This window comes from Balaenoptera musculus, chromosome 9 (genome assembly GCF_009873245.2).
Source record: "Balaenoptera musculus isolate JJ_BM4_2016_0621 chromosome 9, mBalMus1.pri.v3, whole genome shotgun sequence".
Classification (NCBI taxonomy): domain Eukaryota; kingdom Metazoa; phylum Chordata; class Mammalia; order Artiodactyla; family Balaenopteridae; genus Balaenoptera; species Balaenoptera musculus.
The window spans coordinates 24,096,973-24,116,767 of NC_045793.1; the positions used below are offsets into that span (position 1 = coordinate 24,096,973).

At 54.8% G+C, this 19,795-nt stretch overlaps 1 protein-coding gene across 1 annotated transcript in view; it reads left to right on the plus strand.

Annotated features, from left to right (window-relative positions):
• LOC118901216 (kielin cysteine rich BMP regulator) overlaps positions 1-19,795 on the plus strand; it is a 54,562-nt gene that overhangs the window by 15,355 nt on the left and 19,412 nt on the right. The window contains exons 6-23 of the mRNA XM_036864313.1: positions 2,518-2,591; positions 8,971-9,137; positions 10,061-10,250; positions 10,339-10,415; positions 11,023-11,107; positions 13,485-13,552; positions 13,768-13,864; positions 14,009-14,091; positions 14,297-14,390; positions 15,254-15,342; positions 17,505-17,598; positions 17,730-17,809; positions 17,886-17,979; positions 18,319-18,404; positions 18,479-18,560; positions 18,803-18,955; positions 19,045-19,151; positions 19,229-19,322. Of these exons, the coding sequence (XP_036720208.1) occupies positions 2,518-2,591; positions 8,971-9,137; positions 10,061-10,250; positions 10,339-10,415; positions 11,023-11,107; positions 13,485-13,552; positions 13,768-13,864; positions 14,009-14,091; positions 14,297-14,390; positions 15,254-15,342; positions 17,505-17,598; positions 17,730-17,809; positions 17,886-17,979; positions 18,319-18,404; positions 18,479-18,560; positions 18,803-18,955; positions 19,045-19,151; positions 19,229-19,322 (1,814 nt within the window). The remainder of the gene's footprint in view (positions 1-2,517; positions 2,592-8,970; positions 9,138-10,060; positions 10,251-10,338; positions 10,416-11,022; positions 11,108-13,484; positions 13,553-13,767; positions 13,865-14,008; positions 14,092-14,296; positions 14,391-15,253; positions 15,343-17,504; positions 17,599-17,729; positions 17,810-17,885; positions 17,980-18,318; positions 18,405-18,478; positions 18,561-18,802; positions 18,956-19,044; positions 19,152-19,228; positions 19,323-19,795) is intronic.

Sequence of the window (19,795 nt, forward strand, 5' to 3'; positions counted from 1 at the left end):
CAATTCCACTCCCAGTAATATATCCAAGAGAAATTACAGCATATGTCCTCACAAAAACTTGCACATGAATCTTCACAGCAGCATTATTCATAATAGCCAAAAAGTGGAAACAACCCAAATTCTATCAACTGATGAATGGATAAAGTATGGTACATACATACAGTGGAATATTACTTGGCAATAACAAGGAATGAAGTATGGATACATGGTAAAACATGGATAAACGTTGAAAACATTATGCCAAGTGAAAAGCCAGACACAAAGGATTACTTATATGAAATGTCCAGAATAGGCAAATCCATAGAGAAAAAATGTGGATTAGTGGTTGCCTAGGGCTGGGGTATGGATGGTGGTGGGAAATAGGGGGTGAATGCTGAAGGGTACGGGGTTTATTTTTGGATGACAAAATGTTTTAAAATTGATTGCAGTGATGATTGCACAACTCTATGAATATACTAAACTATTAAATTGTACTCTTTAAACAGGTGAATTTATGGTATGTGAATTATATCTCAATAAAGCTGTTACCCAAAAAAAAAGCAAAACGTACTGGAATTGAGGTCACTACTCTGTGCCAGGACATCTGGTGCCTCATTATGGCCCCAGCTGTGGTTTTGACCCACTGGCCTCTACTCCCTTGCCATCTGACCCCCTCTCTTCATATTACCTGGAAGGAACAGCTGCCACTTCCCCTCCCTCAGCCCCTGTCTAAGATCTTGCTTGTCTCAAAACTGTGGAGCGGGGCTATGGTGCTGAGTGAGATCAGGTCCTTGACCAGAGGCCCCGTGGCAAGTCTTGGCCCAAACTCCTGCAAGACTGTCTCTTCTGTCTCTAGGGGGCCTCATTCACGTCATAGCCAATGTGGATCTCTTACGAAACTTTCCCAGCCAATGGAAGGGAGTATTCTGTCTTGAGAAGCTGCACTTTTCACTAATTTGCACAAAGTTGCCTTACAGTCTGAATATGCGCTGTTCTGTACAGTAGCTACTAGTTACATAGGGCTATTTCTATTGAAGTGAATTAGAATTAAATAAAAAGTAAAAATTCAGGGGAGTTCCCTGGCAGTCCAGTGGTTAGGACTCCACGCTTTCACTGCCGAGGGCGCGGGCTCAATCCCTAATCGGGGAGCTAAGATCCTGCAAGCCGCGTGGCACGGCCAAAAAATAAAATAAATAAAAATTCAGATCCTCAAGTGCACTAGCCATATTACAGGGGCTCAGTAGCCTCATGGGACCGTCGTACTGGACAGTGCAGATATAGACATTTCCATCATCGCAGACAGTTCTATTGGACTGTGCTGCTCAGAACCACTGGAAGAGGCTTTGTGGGATCTTGAGAGCAGGACCATGAGGGATGGGAAGAAGCGAAATGGGTGGGAAGAAGAGGAAATTGCAGGCGGGAAGCCACACATGTCTCCTCCCCTCTTTGCCCCACCCTCTTAGCTTCTCCAAGCCCTAATGGGATCCCCAGGGAGCGGTCTTTGAGAAAAAAGACAGTCAGAAAAGAGATTGGGGAAGCCCCAGGTTCTCCAGTGCGCCCAAGGCTGATTGGCAAGCTTCCCTCCAGGCTGGAGAGCCTTGTGGCTTGGAGGTCCCTGTGTGGCGCCTGGAAATATTTTGCCAATACCCCCCACCAGGTCCTGGCTCTGCTGCGAGGTTCAGATATGCACTCTGATTGCCCTGTTCTTTCTTTGCCAAAAACAAAAACAGAAAAATGCACACACACTCCTAAGATCCCAGCAGGTTCCATCTGACGAGGAAGTACTGAGTTCCGACTGTGATATTAACCTGTGAGTGGTGGTGGTCTAGTGTGTGAGCTGACACTGGTACTTGAGTAGGCATGCTGCAGTTTGGCACAGTCTCTGGAACACAGTGAGGTGGACCCCTGAAGGCCTTTTTAAGGGGCAAAGGAAGTCCTTCCTGGAAGGGGGCTGGCGGCCTAGTTATTCTGAATTGCGGGGAGAGGTGGCCGGCTGTGGGACACAGCTGTGGAATTAGAATCTCAGATCTGTGATAAACAGCACATCCCCCCACCCCACCCCACCCCGTCGCAGCTGCTCAGCTGGTCAGCCGGGGTAACCTTCTCCTGGGGTGAACATGATGTTGTGAGCAGGGAGAGAGGGTCCTAGGGGAGTAGGGAGGTGGAGACAGGAGCCACTGAGGGAGGTGACTTGGGGGCAAGTTGGTGACTCGCAGGGGCAGATGGGGATGGGGGTTGGGATGCTGCACATCCTGTTCCCAAATACCACGTCCAGACGACATCGTGTGGCGCACACATGCTTGCACGCGGTTGTGTGGGCCACGTGAAGGGTGTGGAAGAACAGACCTTGTTACCATTGGTTACACCAGATGGGAGTGATGGGCAAGGAAGGGCTGGAGCAGGTGTAATGATGGGCTTTGCCTTTATTCCTTTGTGGTAGCTTATTTCATTTGTTACAACTGGTGTGACTTGAAAGGTCAAAATTTAAGTACAAAATTTAATCATTTACTAATCCCTTCTCTCCCTCCCTCTTTACAGCAAACTTTTGCTTCCAGCCACCAAAGCCAGAGGGAAAACCAAGCTGCTGCTATTGACAGTACAACCTGAAGGAGGTAAGGAACAGAAAGTAACTTATGTTGGGATCTTCTGTGTACCAGGTGCTGCACATGCGTCAAGCACACATCACATGTTTGTTGCCTCATTAGACTCTCCCAGCCTACGGTAGCGGTTATTACTTCCTTTTCCAGATGAACGATTTTGACTTAGGGAGGTAGAGTATCTTAGTAGAATATGTGGTAAGGTTAGCATATCAGCTAAGGGCCCAGGAGAAAAGAGAATTCCCCTCAAAAGGGTTTAGCTAAAGAGAACTTAAAGGAGGGACCATTTACAGATCTGCAGACACGGTATAAGAGAATCACCAGGGAACTAACAATAGCAGGGAGCCATTGCCACTCCCTGGGCTGAGCGGATAAGGGGAAGGAATAGTGGTACCATGGGAGCTGTGGTGAGCAGGAGGAGACCAAGAAGAAATACCCCAACCGCTCTCCTCTCCTGCCCTTCAGGCCCTGCCTGTGCCTCTCATTGGCTGACCCAACAGGAAGCCAGAGGGCACGAAAGCCAGAGTGATGCAGTCTGTAGGGGGTGGAGAGGGAGAACGAATGCAAGAGGTAGAAAGGGAGATCAACCAGCACAGACAGTCAGTGGTGGAGCAGGATTTGAACTCAGGACTCACTGACTCTAAACCCTGGAGCCCTTCTGCTGCCCTGCATAGCCACACACGCTACTGTGCCCACACACCTGGCTGGGTCCCAAACACCACTCCATACATGGGGACATCCTGTCAAATAAGGACTCAAGCCTGGGCCTGAGATATTCCTTCTTTCTCTAGCCAGAATGTTCCTGTTCTAAAGAAAGTACTGGATTTTGGTGAGGATGGTGGCATCTGGTTCCACTAGCCAGCAGAGAAATGTGAGCCCTTTATTCCAAGCCTGACATTTGAGTGCACCTGCGGTCATGTGCTCATGCACCTCCCTCTGCCAGGATCCACATTCCCCTTCCCTTGGCCTGGCCCGGGCGTTCTGGCTATCGTTATTCCTGATTCATTCATCCCTATATTCCTGTATCTGGCTCAATACCTGGCACCAAAGAGGCTCACACTGATCAGTCATGGTGGAAACTCAACTGCTCTCCAAATAACACCCTTTCCTCAGGGCTCTGGGATTTTATTTCACAGAGCGAGTTTTCCAGACGCTTCTGTACCTTCTGTTGCAGATAAAGAATGTTAATATTGCCTTTTCAGGTTGGACCTCAGCAGGAGATGATGATGATGTCAATAAAAATAATAATATATTTTGGGTGTTTAAAATGTGCCATTCATTGTCTCATTCATCAGACAGCGCTTATGCAAATTCTCTCAGCTGCACCTTATTCCAGTTCTCCACAGGCTGCAAGCGGCTCTGCACAGGTGCATCCCAGTGGCGTCTTGCCTCAGGCCCTGGCTATAAATCTCTCCTGTTTGGCTTTGGAATTTCTCTGTTGCACCCTCGGTAGCCCACTTGAGCACTCATTCACACCTAACTGAGAGCAGCTAATGCCCTCCGGTGCTACCCTAGACCAGTGGGGCACTGATGTCAATGTGCTTCCACTTTCTGGCTGAGCTGCTTTCATACAGATGGTCCTGTGGGACTGGACACACACAGATGCCCATAGCAGCGACCAGCTCCTCCGTAAGGCAGTCTTGTATCGGCTTTTCATCCTTCCCTGTTTTGCTCTCCCTACCCCTCATTCCTGCTGCCTGGGATCATATTCCAAAATAAACTTGCATGTAAGCCTTTGTCTCAGGCTCTGCTTTCAGGGAACCCAGGCTAAGACAATCCTTATAACAATCAGGATGGAGGTACTATTATTATCCCCACTTCACAGGGGAGGAACCTGAGGCTTAGAAAAGTTTAGTAACCTGCCAAAATCATACAGGGGGTAAGGGCAGAGCCACTGAAACGTTTAGGAAGGAAGGAGAGGGTGTGAAACGCTCCTCTCAGGAGAGGGAGATTGGATTTACCAGGGAATTGTAATAGAATTTCTGGCAGTCTTGTGTGTCTGTTGAGGTTTGTGGCCATGAATTTGAAGCAAATCCAGTCACCCAAGGGCCGGGATGTTCTCCAGCGGATACTCAGGTGCTCCGACGGAGGTACTGTGGGAGGGCAAGGTGTGAGGGGTTGGGCAGAGCAGTAAGCAGCTGGGAGCCAGGGTGACCAGGGGTGTTGGGGGGGCTTGGGCTCCTGGTGATGATAAGGAGTGTGGGCCCTGGGACCCCAAGGACCTGGCATTGAATCCAGGCTCTGTGGTTTACTCCAGCATGACTCTGAGCAGCTCACCTGACTTCTCAGATTCCTCATCTCTAAAATGGGAATAAAGGCATCCTCACCCGCTGGTTGGGGGGACAGTAGAGATCCCATAAGAGAAGTAATAAGAGCTAATGCCTAGGTGCCCAGCCCATGCTGAGTGCTCTTTCCAGCCGTTTAATTTACTAACCCCACAAACACTCTGTGAAGTGGGTTGCTGTTAGAGCCACAGGTCACAGAGAAGAAAAAATTAACCACTGTAAGTTAAATGACTTGCCTGACGTCACACAGCAGAAAGCATCAGACTCAGGATTTGACCTGGTAGCCCTCACCAGAGTCTGCTCTTAGCCTCTCCTCCACCCAGCCTCCCAGGAGACCTGCCTTCTAACAGGCATCATTTTCCTTAACCCTGGTGGGAAAAGAGCTGCCACTTCCTAGTTCCTTTTCCAGCCGGCTGGCCCTGGCTTTCCTCTGCTCCTGTGAGCCTAGCTCCAGGCCAGCTGAGGCCAGTTGTCAGCATTGGCTCACATTCTCCCCGTCCCCTGCCGCTAACTGCTCAGGGCTTATTAGGGGCCCACACTTCTGAGGAGAGACACTGCTCTCCCTTAAGGTACTTGGAGAGTGGGCTCGAGGGACCTTTAGCCCTGACGTGGGCTGGGGGGTGGGAGCGGGGAGCAGGGTGGTTCTGATTTGCTGGCCTTTATGGGGAGGGAGACTGCTTTGGCGGGCTTCAAGGCTCCACCCTCCATGTCCCTTTGCCTGTGAGCTTGGGGCCCATCCCCACCTCCCCTACTTCCAGCTGCACTGAGGAGTTTCCCAGCCTTGTGGCCCACGTGACCAGCTTCTCTCACTTCCTCCCTTTGGCCCCCTCCGCCTGCTGAGCCCAAGGCCCAGCCCTGCCCCTGGCCCGGACCCACCCCCCTACACACACACACAGGCCAAGCCTGAGCCCAAGAGCTGGAAAATGGGCTGGAGAAGAAAGGCCTTGGCATTTGGGGCCAAGCCTGGGGCTGCTGGGGTGGATAGGAATGGTGAGTAGAGTCCAGGAAAGAAATGTAGAGGTGGAGAGAGGAGACTGGGAGCCCTTGACTTTGGAGACCTGGAGCAGCACCTCTTGTTTTTATTTATTTACTGAGCACTTAGTCTGTGCCGACCACTACCCTACCCTAAATTCTTTATCTATCTAGTCTCTCTTAATCCTCACTGTAAGTTTATAAAGTAGATATTATGATCCCCAGTTTACAAACAGGGAAACTGAGGCAACTAGAAGTTAGAGGCCTAAGGGCAAGTGGAATTGGCCAAGCAGGGATTTGAACCCAGCTCAGTTTGCTTCTCCTGTAAACAGGTGAGGAAGGAACCCCAGGGGTGACGAAGTTACCCAAGGGGCTGGAGACCAGCTGTCCCAGAGACCAAGACTGATGAGTCTGTGGGGGTTTTAGAGCCTGCTCCTGGGTCACATGCAGGAGAAGTCGCCCCCATCCCCTCCCAGCTTCCTGCTCTCCCGGGGGTTCCCCTGCCACCTCTGAGCCGGTCTGGGTCAGGATGGGGCCGGGCCCCGGGGTCGGGTCGAGGTGCCCATCAGGAAGGGCAGGCTCCAGGGGCGGGCTGACAGACACCAGAAGCCCTCCCTGAACAAAGGCTGGGTGGGAGGCGGCCTGGCGTTTCCACACCCCGCCTCTCCCAGCGCCTGCTGTGCCGCGACCACAGTCAGCAAGGCGGGGCGAGCATGGCTAGGGCCGCGGCCGCTCTGCTGCCCCTCGTTCTGCAGGCTCACGGGCCCTGGCACTGGCCCCGGGGACCGGCAGAGGTGGGTCGGGGCACCAAGGGCTTGGGGGCAGACAGGCAGGACCTCACCTCTTGCTCAGCCCAGTCTGAGGGAAACGGCTGGGGCCGGGGGCCGCCTCCATGGGCCCTGCCTCGGGGTGCGTGCGCCTCCCAGGCCAGCCTGAGTCCTCCCCGTCGGTGGAGGAGCCCAGCATGGTCGGGGCAGCACGGGAGACTGTGGCATGGGGGTCCCGGAGCAGGACAGGGCTTCCTGCTCTGGCCTCGAGAGGAATTCCTGCAGGCAGCGGTGGGGGAGAGTCTGCCCTGGAATCTGGGAGTCTGAAGTTAATTATTTGTCTTGAGAAAGGGGAAAAAAAAGAAGGCCCGCCATGGGAGCTGACTTTGAGTCTCTGTGTCTGGCTTTCATCCAGAAGGACAGGCAGGAACAGGGAGGTCAGGGCCGGGACTGTGCAGAGGGGGGAAGGGAAGGGAGCCGAGGACAGGTCCATGGGGAGCAATCAGGCTTTGTGCAACAATCAGGAGCTCTTTCTGCAGGTCTCTCCAGGCAAAGGACCGGCCCGATCTTCCCTGAGGGTCCCAGAGGACCCTCAGCTTCTCCCCGACCCCTTTCTTGGGCCTGATTAAGCAGGCCTGGAGGGAGTGGCCTGAAAGGAGGAATCATGGGGGTGGGGTGGGGTGTCGAGCTGGGGTGGAGGGTTTAAGATACTGGGACCCCATCCTTGGCCGCCCTTCATGGGGCTGGGAAGGAAGCGAGGTACAGGGGCCTTACCAAGACAGAGAGCCATTCCAAGTGACGACACCCTGCCAAGGTAGGGGTGGGGGGGGGGGGGGGGGGGGTAGCAGGGTGGGCTGAAAAGATGAATGGCACCTGGGAAAGCTCACGTTTGGACTTGCTGCTGGGAACCTTCAGATGTGTGATTTAGAAAGGTTGTGAAAGGAGAGAGGAGCACGTGGAGGCAGGGAGTCTTCAGCCTCCTGGGTGGCGACAGAGGGTAGAGGAGAGGGGCTGGGGGGGATGGGTTGGGGGATGACTGGCTGAGACCAGAGACTGATGGACTTTGGGAGGGGTACAAAAGAGAGAAGATGAGCCCCAGATTTCTGGGTAGGTGGGGATGGCACTAACGAAGCCGAGGAACTCAGGACAAAACAGGTTTGGACGAAAGAAGACAATTTAGGTCTTGTGATGAGAATCTGTCAACCCCCTTTGGTGGAGGCAGTGGCGGGCGGGGGACGTGAGCAATATTGTTCCCCCGCTTCACGGGACTAGTGTCCACGAGAAACCCTTTCAGCCACCCCCCAGGCCCAGCCTCACTAATGAGCTGCCTCGGTGGAAAGACCCTCCCTCTCCCTCCACCTCTTCCTCTGCTCCCTCACTTCCCGCTCCAGCCCCTTGCTGCCCCGCCCGCCTCTGCTGGGAGGAGGGATGATGTCTGTGGGAAGGACACCTGGAGTCAGACAATGACCCCACCACCTTTGTTCCCCGACGGTAGGAGAGGATCAGAGTCAGGTGTGAAAGTGGCCGTCCCCAACCCCAGGCCTGAAACTCAGAGGTGCCCCCTCTAGGACCCAGTGTGCTCCAAACCGGACAACCTGTCTTCATTCTCATGGTGCCTTGAAATCTAGTTGGGGCCCCTACCAGCACCCTCCCCAAACCCTTCAAGAAATGCAGCCAAGTCCCGCTTTCTGGAGCCCACTCCGCCCTGTGTGGAGTTCCAGGCCCCTCTGCCACAGGCCCGGAAAACGGGTGCAAGGCTTGGGAGTGGCGGCCAGAGGGAAGAGTTGCCCCCTCCCTGTGCACGGAAGTGGTGCCCTTTGTGAAGGTGAAGACAAGCAGAAGGAGGCTGGGGTTTGCCCACAGACCCCAGGTACCTGAAAGCAGCCCCGCCTTTCACTCCTCTGTCTCCCTCTCCTGCACTTCAGCCTGTGCTGGCTTGTGGGCCCTCCCAGCATGACATATCAGCTCCCCAGGCTGCCCCTGGCCAAGTCCGTGGCCTGAGTGAGGCTGGATGACCCTGGCACAGCCCCCATGGCTGGGGACCCCTGCAGAGTCAGGGCAGGCTACAGGGAGGCCCTGATCTAGATCCTGCCCCCAGGATCCCAGTGAGGTGGGGGTCCCAGGGCTTTTATACCTGCCTGAGGCTCTACTACTGGAAAGTGGTCTAGGTCACTTTCGTGCACCCCGGGCTCTCTCCTCCTCTCCCATGCTTTCACTCCAGCCCCCCTCACAGACCACCTCTCCTTCCCTGGATGAGGGGTGGCAGGTGGACAAGGGTGGGGCACAGGATAGACATCAATGGGAAGACAAACCCAGGAAGTCTTGCTAGCCCCTCACTGACAGGCCCTCCCTGGATTCTTGTGCTTTCAGGAGGGGCCATCCCCAGGGAGTCTCTGGGGCTTGCTGACATCCACGACTATCAGCTGCAGGCGCCCGCCCACTCCTCAGCCCCTGCTGGGGCCCCCCAGAAGCAGTGGCGCCCCCTGGAGGAGCGACTGGGAAGGCTGGAGGCTGAAGTCACAGAGCTCAGAGAACAGGTACCACTGGAGGCAGTGGGTGTGCGTGGGGCAGGGCAGGCCTCATGTAGTGAGAGGGAAGGAGAGAAGGGGGGCCCGCGGGACCCTGAAATAGAGTTTTGTTTTAAATGTACATAGAAAGATTCTTATCTGAACGGTTCTTTTTCTTTTTTTAATAAATTTATTTATTTATTTATTTATTTTTGGCTGCCTTGGGTCTTCGTTGCTGCACGCAGGCTTTCTCTAGTTGCGGCGAGTGGGAGCTACTCTTCGTTGCGGTGCGAGGGCTTCTCGTTGCAGTGGCTCCTCTTGTTGCGGAGCACGGTCTCTAGGCGCATGGGCTTCAGTAGTTGTGGCTCACAGGCTCAGTAGTTGTGGCTCACGGCCTCTAGAGCGCAGGCTCAGTAGTTGTGGGGCATGGGCTTAGTTGCTCCGCGGCATGTGGGATCTTCCCGGACCAGGGCTCGAACCCCTGTCCCCTGCATTGACAGGCAGATTCTTAACCACTGCGCCACCAGGGAAGCCCTCCGGGCTAAGAACTGTTAAACAGTTCTTAACATCGGTTCTTTCATACCAGGGAAGAACCTCCGGGTATTTGTTTTGTCAGATTTTCATATTCTTTCATGTATTCGGCAAACATTATGGAGCATGATCAGGAAAGATTTCGGATAGATAAAGGTCTTTAACTGTTGGGTCACAGGCACTGAGTCCCCTTTTGTCTAAAGGAGAGGACTGGGGGCCCGTGATCCCCTGCGAGCCTATCCAGACCCCAGGCTATGAGAACTGGGACTGTTTGAGCTGGATTCTGCCTGGAAGGGGACCCACTTTTCTCTGGAACTGTCACGTTTCCTTCTCATCCTGCCTTGGCTTTCACACCCCACAAATCTGTGGGAGTTGGTGGGGAAAGCTGAGCCAGTGCCTCTTACCCCCACCTCTCTCCCCAGAACAAAGACCTGCAGGGGAGGGTGAGGCAGCTGGAGTCCTGTGAATGCCACCCGGCTTCGCCCCAGTGCTGGGGGCTGGGTCGGGCCTGGCCCGAGGGGGCTCGCTGGGAGCCTGATGCCTGCACAGCCTGTGTCTGCCAGGACGGGGCCGCACACTGTGTCCCCCAGCCTGGGCTGCCCCATTGCCATGGTGAGTGCCATCCGCCTGCCCACTGGCACCACCTCAGGGCCCGGAAATGGCCCTGAGCGCCTGAGCGACAGCACCATCTCCTCCTCAGGCTGCAGCCACAACGGTCAGGCCTATGGCAATGGGGAGACCTTCGCCACAGACGCCTGTACCACCTGCCGCTGCCTGGTGAGCTCCTGTGACCCACCCTGGATACCCCATACCTGTTCCCCTCACCTGTCTGCCTCACCTCAGCTACCTGTCGCTGCAGCCTGGTGTGCTGAATGTTTAGAAGTGGGGTCTCCCTGCCCATCCCCCCAAGCCTTGCCACTGGCCGCCTTCAGCTGATTCCTAAGAGTTCTGCTTTCTGGAGCTCAATCCCCACGCACACAGTGGGGTTCTTGTCTTCCTATACCTGCTCCTTCGCCTGTGGACCCTCAGTGTCCCCAGTCATCCATCTGTCCCTGCCATCTACCTGCCTCTGCTCCCTCACTTGGCTCCACACCCACCTATTTCTTTCCTCACCCCTCCACTGAGGAAGCCCTTGGTTCCCTTCCTAGGATCTCTCCACGCTGGGGAATTTGCTGGCACCTGGAAGAGATGGTTTCCGAGGGTCGGGAGTGGCAGGAGATGATGGGGGAGGGGGAAGGATGTCTCTTTTCTGTCCTTGGGCCAAGGGTAGCCCACGTAGTCTGAGCCAACTCAGCCTCTTGCACCTCTGGTGGGTCCCAGCCTGGGGGGAGGTTTCGGTTCTGGAGGCCCTGTCCTCCAGGGTTCTGGTGCCTGCTTTCCACAGGAAGGAGCCATAACCTGCACCCAGAAGCCATGCCCAAGAGGACCCTGCCCGGAGCCGGGCGCGTGCTGCCCGCACTGCGAGCCCGGTCAGCCTTCTACAAGCCCCAGCCCCACCTCCTGCACTCGTTCTGGGGCCCCAGAGCCTGGCCTGCCACCTGCCACGTGTCCAGAGGGCGTCTGCCCACTCGCTCTGGCAGTGGCTAGGGTTGTTCAGAAGCGAACCCCAAGTCAGCAAATGCTGCCTCTGACTTGGGACTGAACCAAAGGCTCTCTACATCAGCAGTCCCCAACCTTTTTGACACCAGGGACCAGTTTCATGGAAGACAATTTTTCCATGGACCGGGGTGGTGGTGGGGGAAGGTTTCGGGATGATTCAAGCGCATTACATTTATTGTACATTTTATTTCTATTATTATTACATTGTAATATATAATGAAATAATTATACAACTCACCGTAATGCAGAATCAGTGGGAGCCCTGAGCTTGTTTTCCTGCAACTAGATGGTCCCATCTGGGGGTGATGGGAGAGAGTGACACCAAAAGTATGTTGCTTATGTCCAGTCTATTCCATAAGATGCAGCTTAATCGTCACTTGCCACCCACCAATAGGGTTTTGATATGAGTCTGCAAGCAACTGATCTATTATGGTCTCTGTGCAGTCAAACCTCTCTGCTAAGGATAACCTGTATTTGCAGCCGCTTCCCCGCGCTAGCATCACCGCCTCAGCTCCACCTCAGATCATCAGGCATTAGATTCTCATAAGCAGCACGCAGCCTAGATCCCTCGCACGCGCAGTTCACAGTAGGGTTCGCACTCCTATGAGAATCTAATACCACCGCTGATCTGACAGGAGGCGGAGCTCAGGAGGTAATGCGAGCCATGGGGGGGCAGCTGTAAATACAGATGAAGCTTTGCTCACTCGCTTGCTGCTCACCTCCTGCTGTGCAGCCCGGTTCCTAATAGGCCACGAACCCGTTACCTGTCCGTGGCTTGGGGGTTGGGGGGGACCCCAGCTCTACCTGATCTTTTTCCCTTCCTCAGGCAGCTTCTAATCTGGTGAGAAGATAAATGTATATAGCTAGTATAATACAAGATTTCAGAGCCAATGAACAGATTAAGAGGAGGTGGAGAAAGGTCATAAGTGGTCAGTCGCCAGAGGAGAGGGCAGGAGGGCAGGGGAAGCCCACCCAGACTAGGTGATCAGGGAGGGCTCTACATACAACAGGTCATCCGAGCTGGATCTTCAAGGGAAAGTGGGGTTTCACCAGAAGGAAAGGGTGTACTTGAAGGCCCTCTAGGCAACAGAGTGGGGAAAGGTGTGTTGCAGGAAATCAGACTGGGAAGGCCAGTGGGAGCAAACTGCTGTAAGCCTTACAGTTTGGACTTTCCTCTGTGGACAATGGGGAGCCACTGAAGGCTGAGAAGCCAGAGTGTGGCATGTTCAAAGAGGCGTTTTGGGAATTTTCATGTGGTATGGGCTATATGCAGAGAGACCAGTTAGGGGGCTATTACAGTGGTTGCCTAGGCATGGAGCCAAGGATGACGGTGGGCTGCAGAAGGAGGGTGTTTCCAAAGAACGCAGTTGGATCCCATGGAATAGTGGACTCTGAGCTTGGGAAACTAGTGGTGCCAGTGACCTGAAGACAGCTGGAAAGGAGTGGAGGCAGTGGCTATTACTGGTTCATAGTCAGGAAGATAAGCCTGCCGGGTTTAGCAAATAAACGTATAGATACCTGGGACTTCCCTGGTGGTCCCGTGGTTAGGACTCCACGCTTTCACTGCTGAGGGCCTGGGTTCAATCCCGGGTCAGGGAACTAAGATCCTGCAAGCAGCACAGCAAAAAAAAAAAAAAAAAAAAGGATGCCCTGTTAAATTTGAATTTTGTATAAATAACATTTTTAAATACAAGTATGTCCCGTGCAATATTTGGGACATAACTTATACTAAAATATTATGTGTTGTTCATCTGAAATTCACATTTAACTGGGCATCCTATATTTTCTCTGGCAACCCTACCCCAGGAAGAATGGCAGCTGCTAGTTTGAAAGGTGGGACAGAGGCTTAGGGACTGGTGAGGTCTGGAAATGTAGCCTGAGAGTTTTGGCCAGAGATGAGGAGTAAAGTCTTGGGAGTTGTTGGATCTCCCAACAAAGAAAAGGGACACACACACACATAGCTTGCAGGACACGTGGTGCCTCAGGGCCACTGCTAGCACATATAATGTTTTTGGTGAAATTTTTTAAAAGGCACACTTTCCTCAATGCTTCCATGTGTTGTAAAATAATGGAAATCTAGTGATTATTCGAGGCAGACACTATACTGCCATCTGCTGGAAAGTTGCAGTAAGTATACAAATCTCTGAGAATCACCTGAATGGTGCCCCTTTGATGTGGCGCCCTTGGCCGTGCTTTCGCCCCAGTTCTCTGGGTCTCTTACTTGGGGGCCTGGCCCTGGTTTTGCAGGCTGTACTGGAGGCCACAGGAGTGGGGAAACGTGGCAACTGGAGCCCTGTGTCATCTGTACCTGTCAGGTAAGGGAATCAGAGCCTTGTCCCATCCACCACCCACGTCCCCACCGCCCGGCTTAACCCCAGGCCTGGCAGCGCCAAGCCCAATCTGGGGTCCTGGCAGGGCTGCTGCTGCCACCCCGGCATTGAGGCCTGGAGCCTGCTAGGCCTGCTAGGCCAGCAGAGTAAATCGGCTTGGGCAGTAGAGGAGGAAGGAGGGCTCAGTGTCTACCCTGCAGGCAGGGACGGTGCAGTGCCAGGGGCCCTCATGCTCAGAGCTCAACTGCCTGGAGAGCTACACCCCACCTGGGGAGTGCTGCCCCATCTGCCGGCCAGGTGACCTCCCCCCCACCCTGCCCCGCCGTCCCCTCGGCCCCAGAGGGTTCCGTACCTACTTGGGGTCATGCCTTCCGAACTCGGGTAATGTCCACCCACCCTGCTGTCTGCTGACCAGTCCGTCATCCTGGCAACACTCCCCAGGCTGTGAGTATGAGGGGCAGCTTTATGAGGAGGGGGCCAACTTCCTGTCCAGCTCCAACCCTTGTCTCCAATGCTCCTGCCTGGTGAGTCCCCCGCACCTTTGCCCAGACCCTGATCTTCCTGGGACACCCCCGCCTACCCTGGGTCACACCTGCCACTCTTTCAGCCCCTCACATACTTTCCGAGGCCTGGTGCCAGAGAGATTCTCCCTCCATCCCCACTCTGTGGCCCATCCTGCTGTCTCTGGGAGCCAGACCCAGGGGCAGTACAGCTATGGGTGCATTACAGAGGAGCCTGGTTCGCTGTGTGCCCATGAAGTGCCCGCCCATCCCCTGCCCTGAACCAGCCCTGAGGCCCGGGCACTGCTGCCCCACCTGCCAAGGTGAGCGCCCTGCCCCTTCCCTGGTAGAGCTCCAGGGAGGGCTGTTATGCCACTTCTTCAACCCAAAGCCCACTCTGCTGGCCTCTGACCTGCGGGTTCCGTCAGTGGGGGGAGCCATGCCTGGCCATCCCTGCTCTGGGGCTGGAAGGCCTGGGCTCAGATTCTGCCCTTGTCAGCGGTTATGTACGTCTGAGGGAGCTACTCCGTGCTTCAGTTCCCCATTTGTAAGATGTGTGTAATGATATGTACGTCAATAAACGTTGACTATTACCTGCTTTGTGCACAGAAGACACAGGGTGGGCCCTCGAGGCAGACCACTAGAGGGTGACACTAAGTCCATGCCAGTACTCTTGCAAAGGCAGGATTAGATTATGCACAGATACTATGGAAACTCAGAGGAAGGCGACCTAATGCAGCCTGGGCAGAGAAAGGAAAGCATCCTGGAGGTGGCGAGTCTGCAGCGAACCTCCAGGTTAAAGAGCAGTTAGCAAGGTGAAGGGCGGAACACGGTGGAGGGCATTCCAGGAAAAGAGGGCAGCTTGGGACTGACACTCAGTGTGAGCTGGGTGTGTGTTAGTCGGGAAGGTGCAGGCAGGCAGGAATGGCCAAAACTTGCACTGAGACATGGGGAGGGGCCAGAGACAGGTGGGTGTGGCCATGCTGGCCCTGGAAGGCCGGGAAGGGCAGGCTAAGGAACTTGGGCCTTAGCAAGCCTGGGGCACTGGAAGGCTGAGGCGAGGGGTCCAGGCAGAGGCAGGATCTGGTCTGGATTAGGCTCAGAGGAGAGCCCTCAGAGGGCATGTGAAGGAGGGGGTTCTGGCTGAAGCTCCCACCAGGCCTCCTCTCTGCCCATCGCCCCCCAGCCCAAGGCTGCACAGAAGGTGGTTCTCACTGGGAGCATGGCCAAGAGTGGACCACACCTGGGGACCCCTGCCGGATCTGCCAGTGCCTGGTGAGTCTCAGTGCTGCTTCTGGGCTGCCCCCACCCCTCCCCGACCCCAGGCCCGCCAGATTCGTTCCTTCATTCCACTGAACACATCCCAAAAGGCACTGTGAGGGGACAGAGATGGAGGAGACCTAACCCTGAACACCATGAGGGTGGGGAAGGGGTCGCGCCCTCAGTATGTCTAGTTCTGAGCACAGTAGGTGAGCAGGATGTCTGTGAACCAAAGTCGAGGAGCTTCAGGTTACAGGAGTGAGGCTGGGCGGGCTATGACAGGCAGCCCAAGCTCCAGGGAGGGAGAAACACAACTGGCCTGAGGCATCTAGAACTCTGCTGTCTGATCAGGAGCCACTACATGTGGACACTGAGCCCTTGAAATGTGGTTGTCCGGTTTGAGATGGGCTCTAAATGTAGAATATACATTGGATTTCAAAGACTTAGTACGAAAGAAAGGAATGTAAAATATCTCATTAGCACTTCATGTTGATTACATGTTGAAATAACTTTTTGGATATTTTGGTTTGAGTGGAACATAATATTAAAATTTAGGTCCATCTGTTCCTTTTTACTTTTTGAAATTTGACAACTAGAGAATTTAAAATGACATACGTGGTTTGTGTTATATTTCTATTGGGCAGAACAGATCTAGAATATCTTCATGCGGGGGGGGGTGTTTACTTAGGTCTTAACCGGTGAGTAGGATTTGAGCAGGGAGAAATGGTGCTATAGACTGAATGTTTGTGTACTGCCCCAAATTCACATGTTGAAATTCTAACCCCCAAAGTGATGGTATTAGGAGGTGGGGCCTTTGGGAGGTGATTAGGTTATGAGGGTGGAGCCCTCATGGATGGGATTAGTGCCTGTATAAAAAAGACCCCAGAGAGCTCTCTTGTCCCTTCCACCATGTGGAGACACAAGCAATTAGACAGCCATCTATGAACCAGGAAGGAGACTCTCACCAGACACTGAAACTCCTAGCACCTTGATTTTGGACTCCCCAGCCTCCAAAACTGTGAGAACTAAAGTTTTGTTGTTTATAAGCCACCCAGACTATGGGAATTTTTATTACAGTGGCCTGAATGGGCTAAGACACCAGGCATAAGGGAAGAGTCAGGGCAAAGCCTGGGGGAGGAAGGGGGTCACACGGAGGCCTAATGTCCAGGCAGAGTGCACACCAAGGAGGGTTGTGGTTCATGGGGGCTGAAGCCAGAGTCACAAAGCTTCCTGACAGCTTGCCAAGGACTAAGGACTCCATTGTGAAGGCCGTGGAGCACCCAACCCCTTGGCAACCATGTGCTTCCCCTCCCTATTCACACTGACAACCCACCGCCCCCCCCCCCCGCCCCGACCTGTGAGGAGAGTCACTGGCAGCCCAGACACATATGGGGCTAAGGTAGTGAGCCCAGGTATAGGTGTGAACTCCAGGGACGGGGTCTGTCTGGGAAAGACCATGGGGAGTAGCAGCAGCTACTATCTGTTAACTGTCAGCTTCCAGAGGTGGATGCCATACCACACACTTATCTTATCCCCATAACAAGGCTATGAGGGCAGGTCTATTATTGCCTCTCTTTTTTTTTTTAGATGAGTAAACTGAGGCACAGAGAACTTAAGTGGCACGCTAGGTTATACATCTATATTAGTTTCTTGGGATGCTGTAACAAAGTACCACAAAAGGAGTGGCTTAAACAACAGAAATTGATTATCTCATGGTTCTGGAGGCTGAAGTCCAAGACTGAGGTGTCGGCAGGGTCGGTTCCCTCTGAGGGCTGTCAGGGAGAATCTATTCCAGGCCCCTCTCCAGCTCTGGCAGTTGGCTGGCGATCCTTGGCATCCCATGGCTTCAGTCTTCATCTTCACATGCTTCTCTCCCTGTGTGAGTGTGTGTCTGTGTCCAAATTTCCCCTTTATATAAGGATACCAGTCAATGGATCAAGGGGCCACCCCACTCCAGTCTGACCTCATCTCAACTTAAGTGATTACATCTGCTACGACTCTATTTCCAAATAAGGTCACAATCTGAGGGGGTTAGGACTGCAACATAAGAGTTTGAAGGGGGACACAATTTACTCATAGCAGTATCTAATAAGTGGATAGCTGGGATTCGAATGCTGTTTCTGCCACTTGGATGAGCTCTGACGGCCCATTCCTCTGCCTACTCTGCCCCCTACCAGGAGGGCCACATCCGGTGCCACCAGCGAGAATGTACCAGCCTGTGCCCATACCCTGCCCGGCCCCTCCCGGGCACGTGCTGCCCTGTGTGCAATGGTGAGTCAGCGGGTGGATCCTGGAGGGGCTCGGAAAGCTGATGGACGGCCCAGCTCGAGCCTCCCATGAAAGCCAGGACACTGAATGGCATGGGGCCCTGAGGAGGGTCTAAGGCACCCTCTTCCCAACAGGCTGTTTCCTAAATGGGCGAGAGTACCGCAGCGGGGAGCCCGTGGGCTCTGGGGACCCTTGCTCCCACTGCCGTTGTGCCGTGAGTGTGTCTGCCCCGCAGGGAGGGCCTGGCTTCTGGGCCTGCCTCTCACAGGCTGACCAGGTCCTTTTGGCAGAACGGGAGTGTCCACTGTGAGCCTCTGCCCTGCCCACCGACGCCCTGCAGACACCCAGGCAGGATCCCTGGGAAGTGCTGCCCAGTTTGTGACAGTGAGTGGGGGGCTCGAGTCACCAGGGGGAGGGGTGGGCACTGCCCCGAGAGAGGCTCTGGGTCTCGGAGTGGGGTGGTTGCTTCCGGTGGACTAACAGGAAGCCCCCTTGAGCTAGAAAGGAAAGTCCTTTCTAAAGCTGAGCTCTGTCACCACGGGTGAGGGATGAGTTCTCACCTCGCCTCGTGGCACCCTGGGCACGTGGGGGCTGGGGGAGGCTGGCAGGGCCTCCTGGAGGACAGGGGTGGCTGTCAGGGTGGGGGGTGGACGCCTCGGGTGCTCTGAGGCTTCCCCATCAGCCTCCAGCCCTGTGCCCCATTCCCTCTGTCATCCTAGCCAGGCTGTGAGTACCAGGGACACCAGTATCAGAGCCAGGAGACCTTCAGACTCCAAGAGAGTGGCCACTGTGTCCGCTGTTCCTGCCAGGTAGGCGGTGCCACTGTCTCACGTCCCGGATCTGTCTTGTCCCTTGAGGGCCACTCACCCAGCCTCCCTCCTAGGCCGGCGAGGTCTCCTGTGAGGAGCAGGAGTGCCCGGGCGCCCCCTGCACGCTCGCTGACTCTGGCCCCCAGCTCTGCCCAGGTGTGTGTGTTGGGGGGCAACCACGAAAGGGTGCCGCTTCCAGCAGCTAGAGATGGAGGAGTGTTCCTTCACCGTAAGGGGGGCATTCCTAAGTCCACCAGCCATTCCAGAGTGTTGTTCAGAGGCTGCTGTGGGGATGGCAAAGCCAGTGTCTTGGGAAGGGTCCTATGGTCTGGGAAGGACAGGGATGGGTGGAGGTGTCCAGGTTGCCATGGTGACAGCCCTCCCGCCCCTCATTGTAGCCTGCGTGCTTGGTGGAGAGGAGTTTGCTGAGGGGGTCCAGTGGGAGCCTGATGCTCAGCCTTGCACAACCTGTTCCTGTCAAGCTGGGGTGCCCGTGTGCAGGGCTTTGCTCTGCTCCCCAGCCCCTTGCCAGCACCCCACCCAGCCCTCTGGTGAGTGCCCCGCCCCGATCTAGCATTCTTCTCCTGCCTTGCCCAGCCCACCCTGATCGGCTGGGCTGTGATCACCCTGCTCTACCCAGGTGCCTGCTGCCCCAGCTGTGAGAGCTGCACCTACCACGGCCAAGTGTACGCCAACGGGCAGAACTTCACAGATGCAGACAGCCCTTGCCACACCTGCCACTGTGAGGTACCTCCCTAGGCTTGCTGCTGCCCTGCTGAGCCCCTCCTGGGGCCCACCCCCATTGCCCTCTCACCTGCTCCCAGGATGGGACCGTGACATGCTCCTTGGTCAACTGCCCTCCCACAACCTGTGCCAGGCCCCAGAGTGGACCCGGCCAGTGCTGCCCCAGGTGCCCAGGTATGTGCTTACTGTACCTGTCTGGCTTGGTGAACCCTTGACCCTGCCACTCCATGGCCCCATGGGCCCAACGGATAGCTTAGAAAGCAATGGCCTTCCGAATTGTTTTCAGTCTGACACAGCTTGGGACTCTCTGGAACCCACACGGTACGGGTGGGAGAGATGAGTAGACATTCGTTTGTCCCTTCATGTTACGACACCACCCTTCCCTCCTTTCCTACACTTCCTCTTCCAATACCCCCACCACGCACATCTATTCGTATACCTGTATAAGCCTGGTTCATGCAACAAATGTTCAGGTTTCCTACGCAAGACACTGGGAGCTGGGATGCTGTGTTCCCTGATCCCCGCCCACACGGAGAGTGTGCAGGGCGCGTATCACAAACACAGGCATGCACACGCATGAGCCCTTCGGCTCTTCACCCTCAGAGGCACACACAGCTGCCTGCAGGTAAAGGAACTAAACACACACA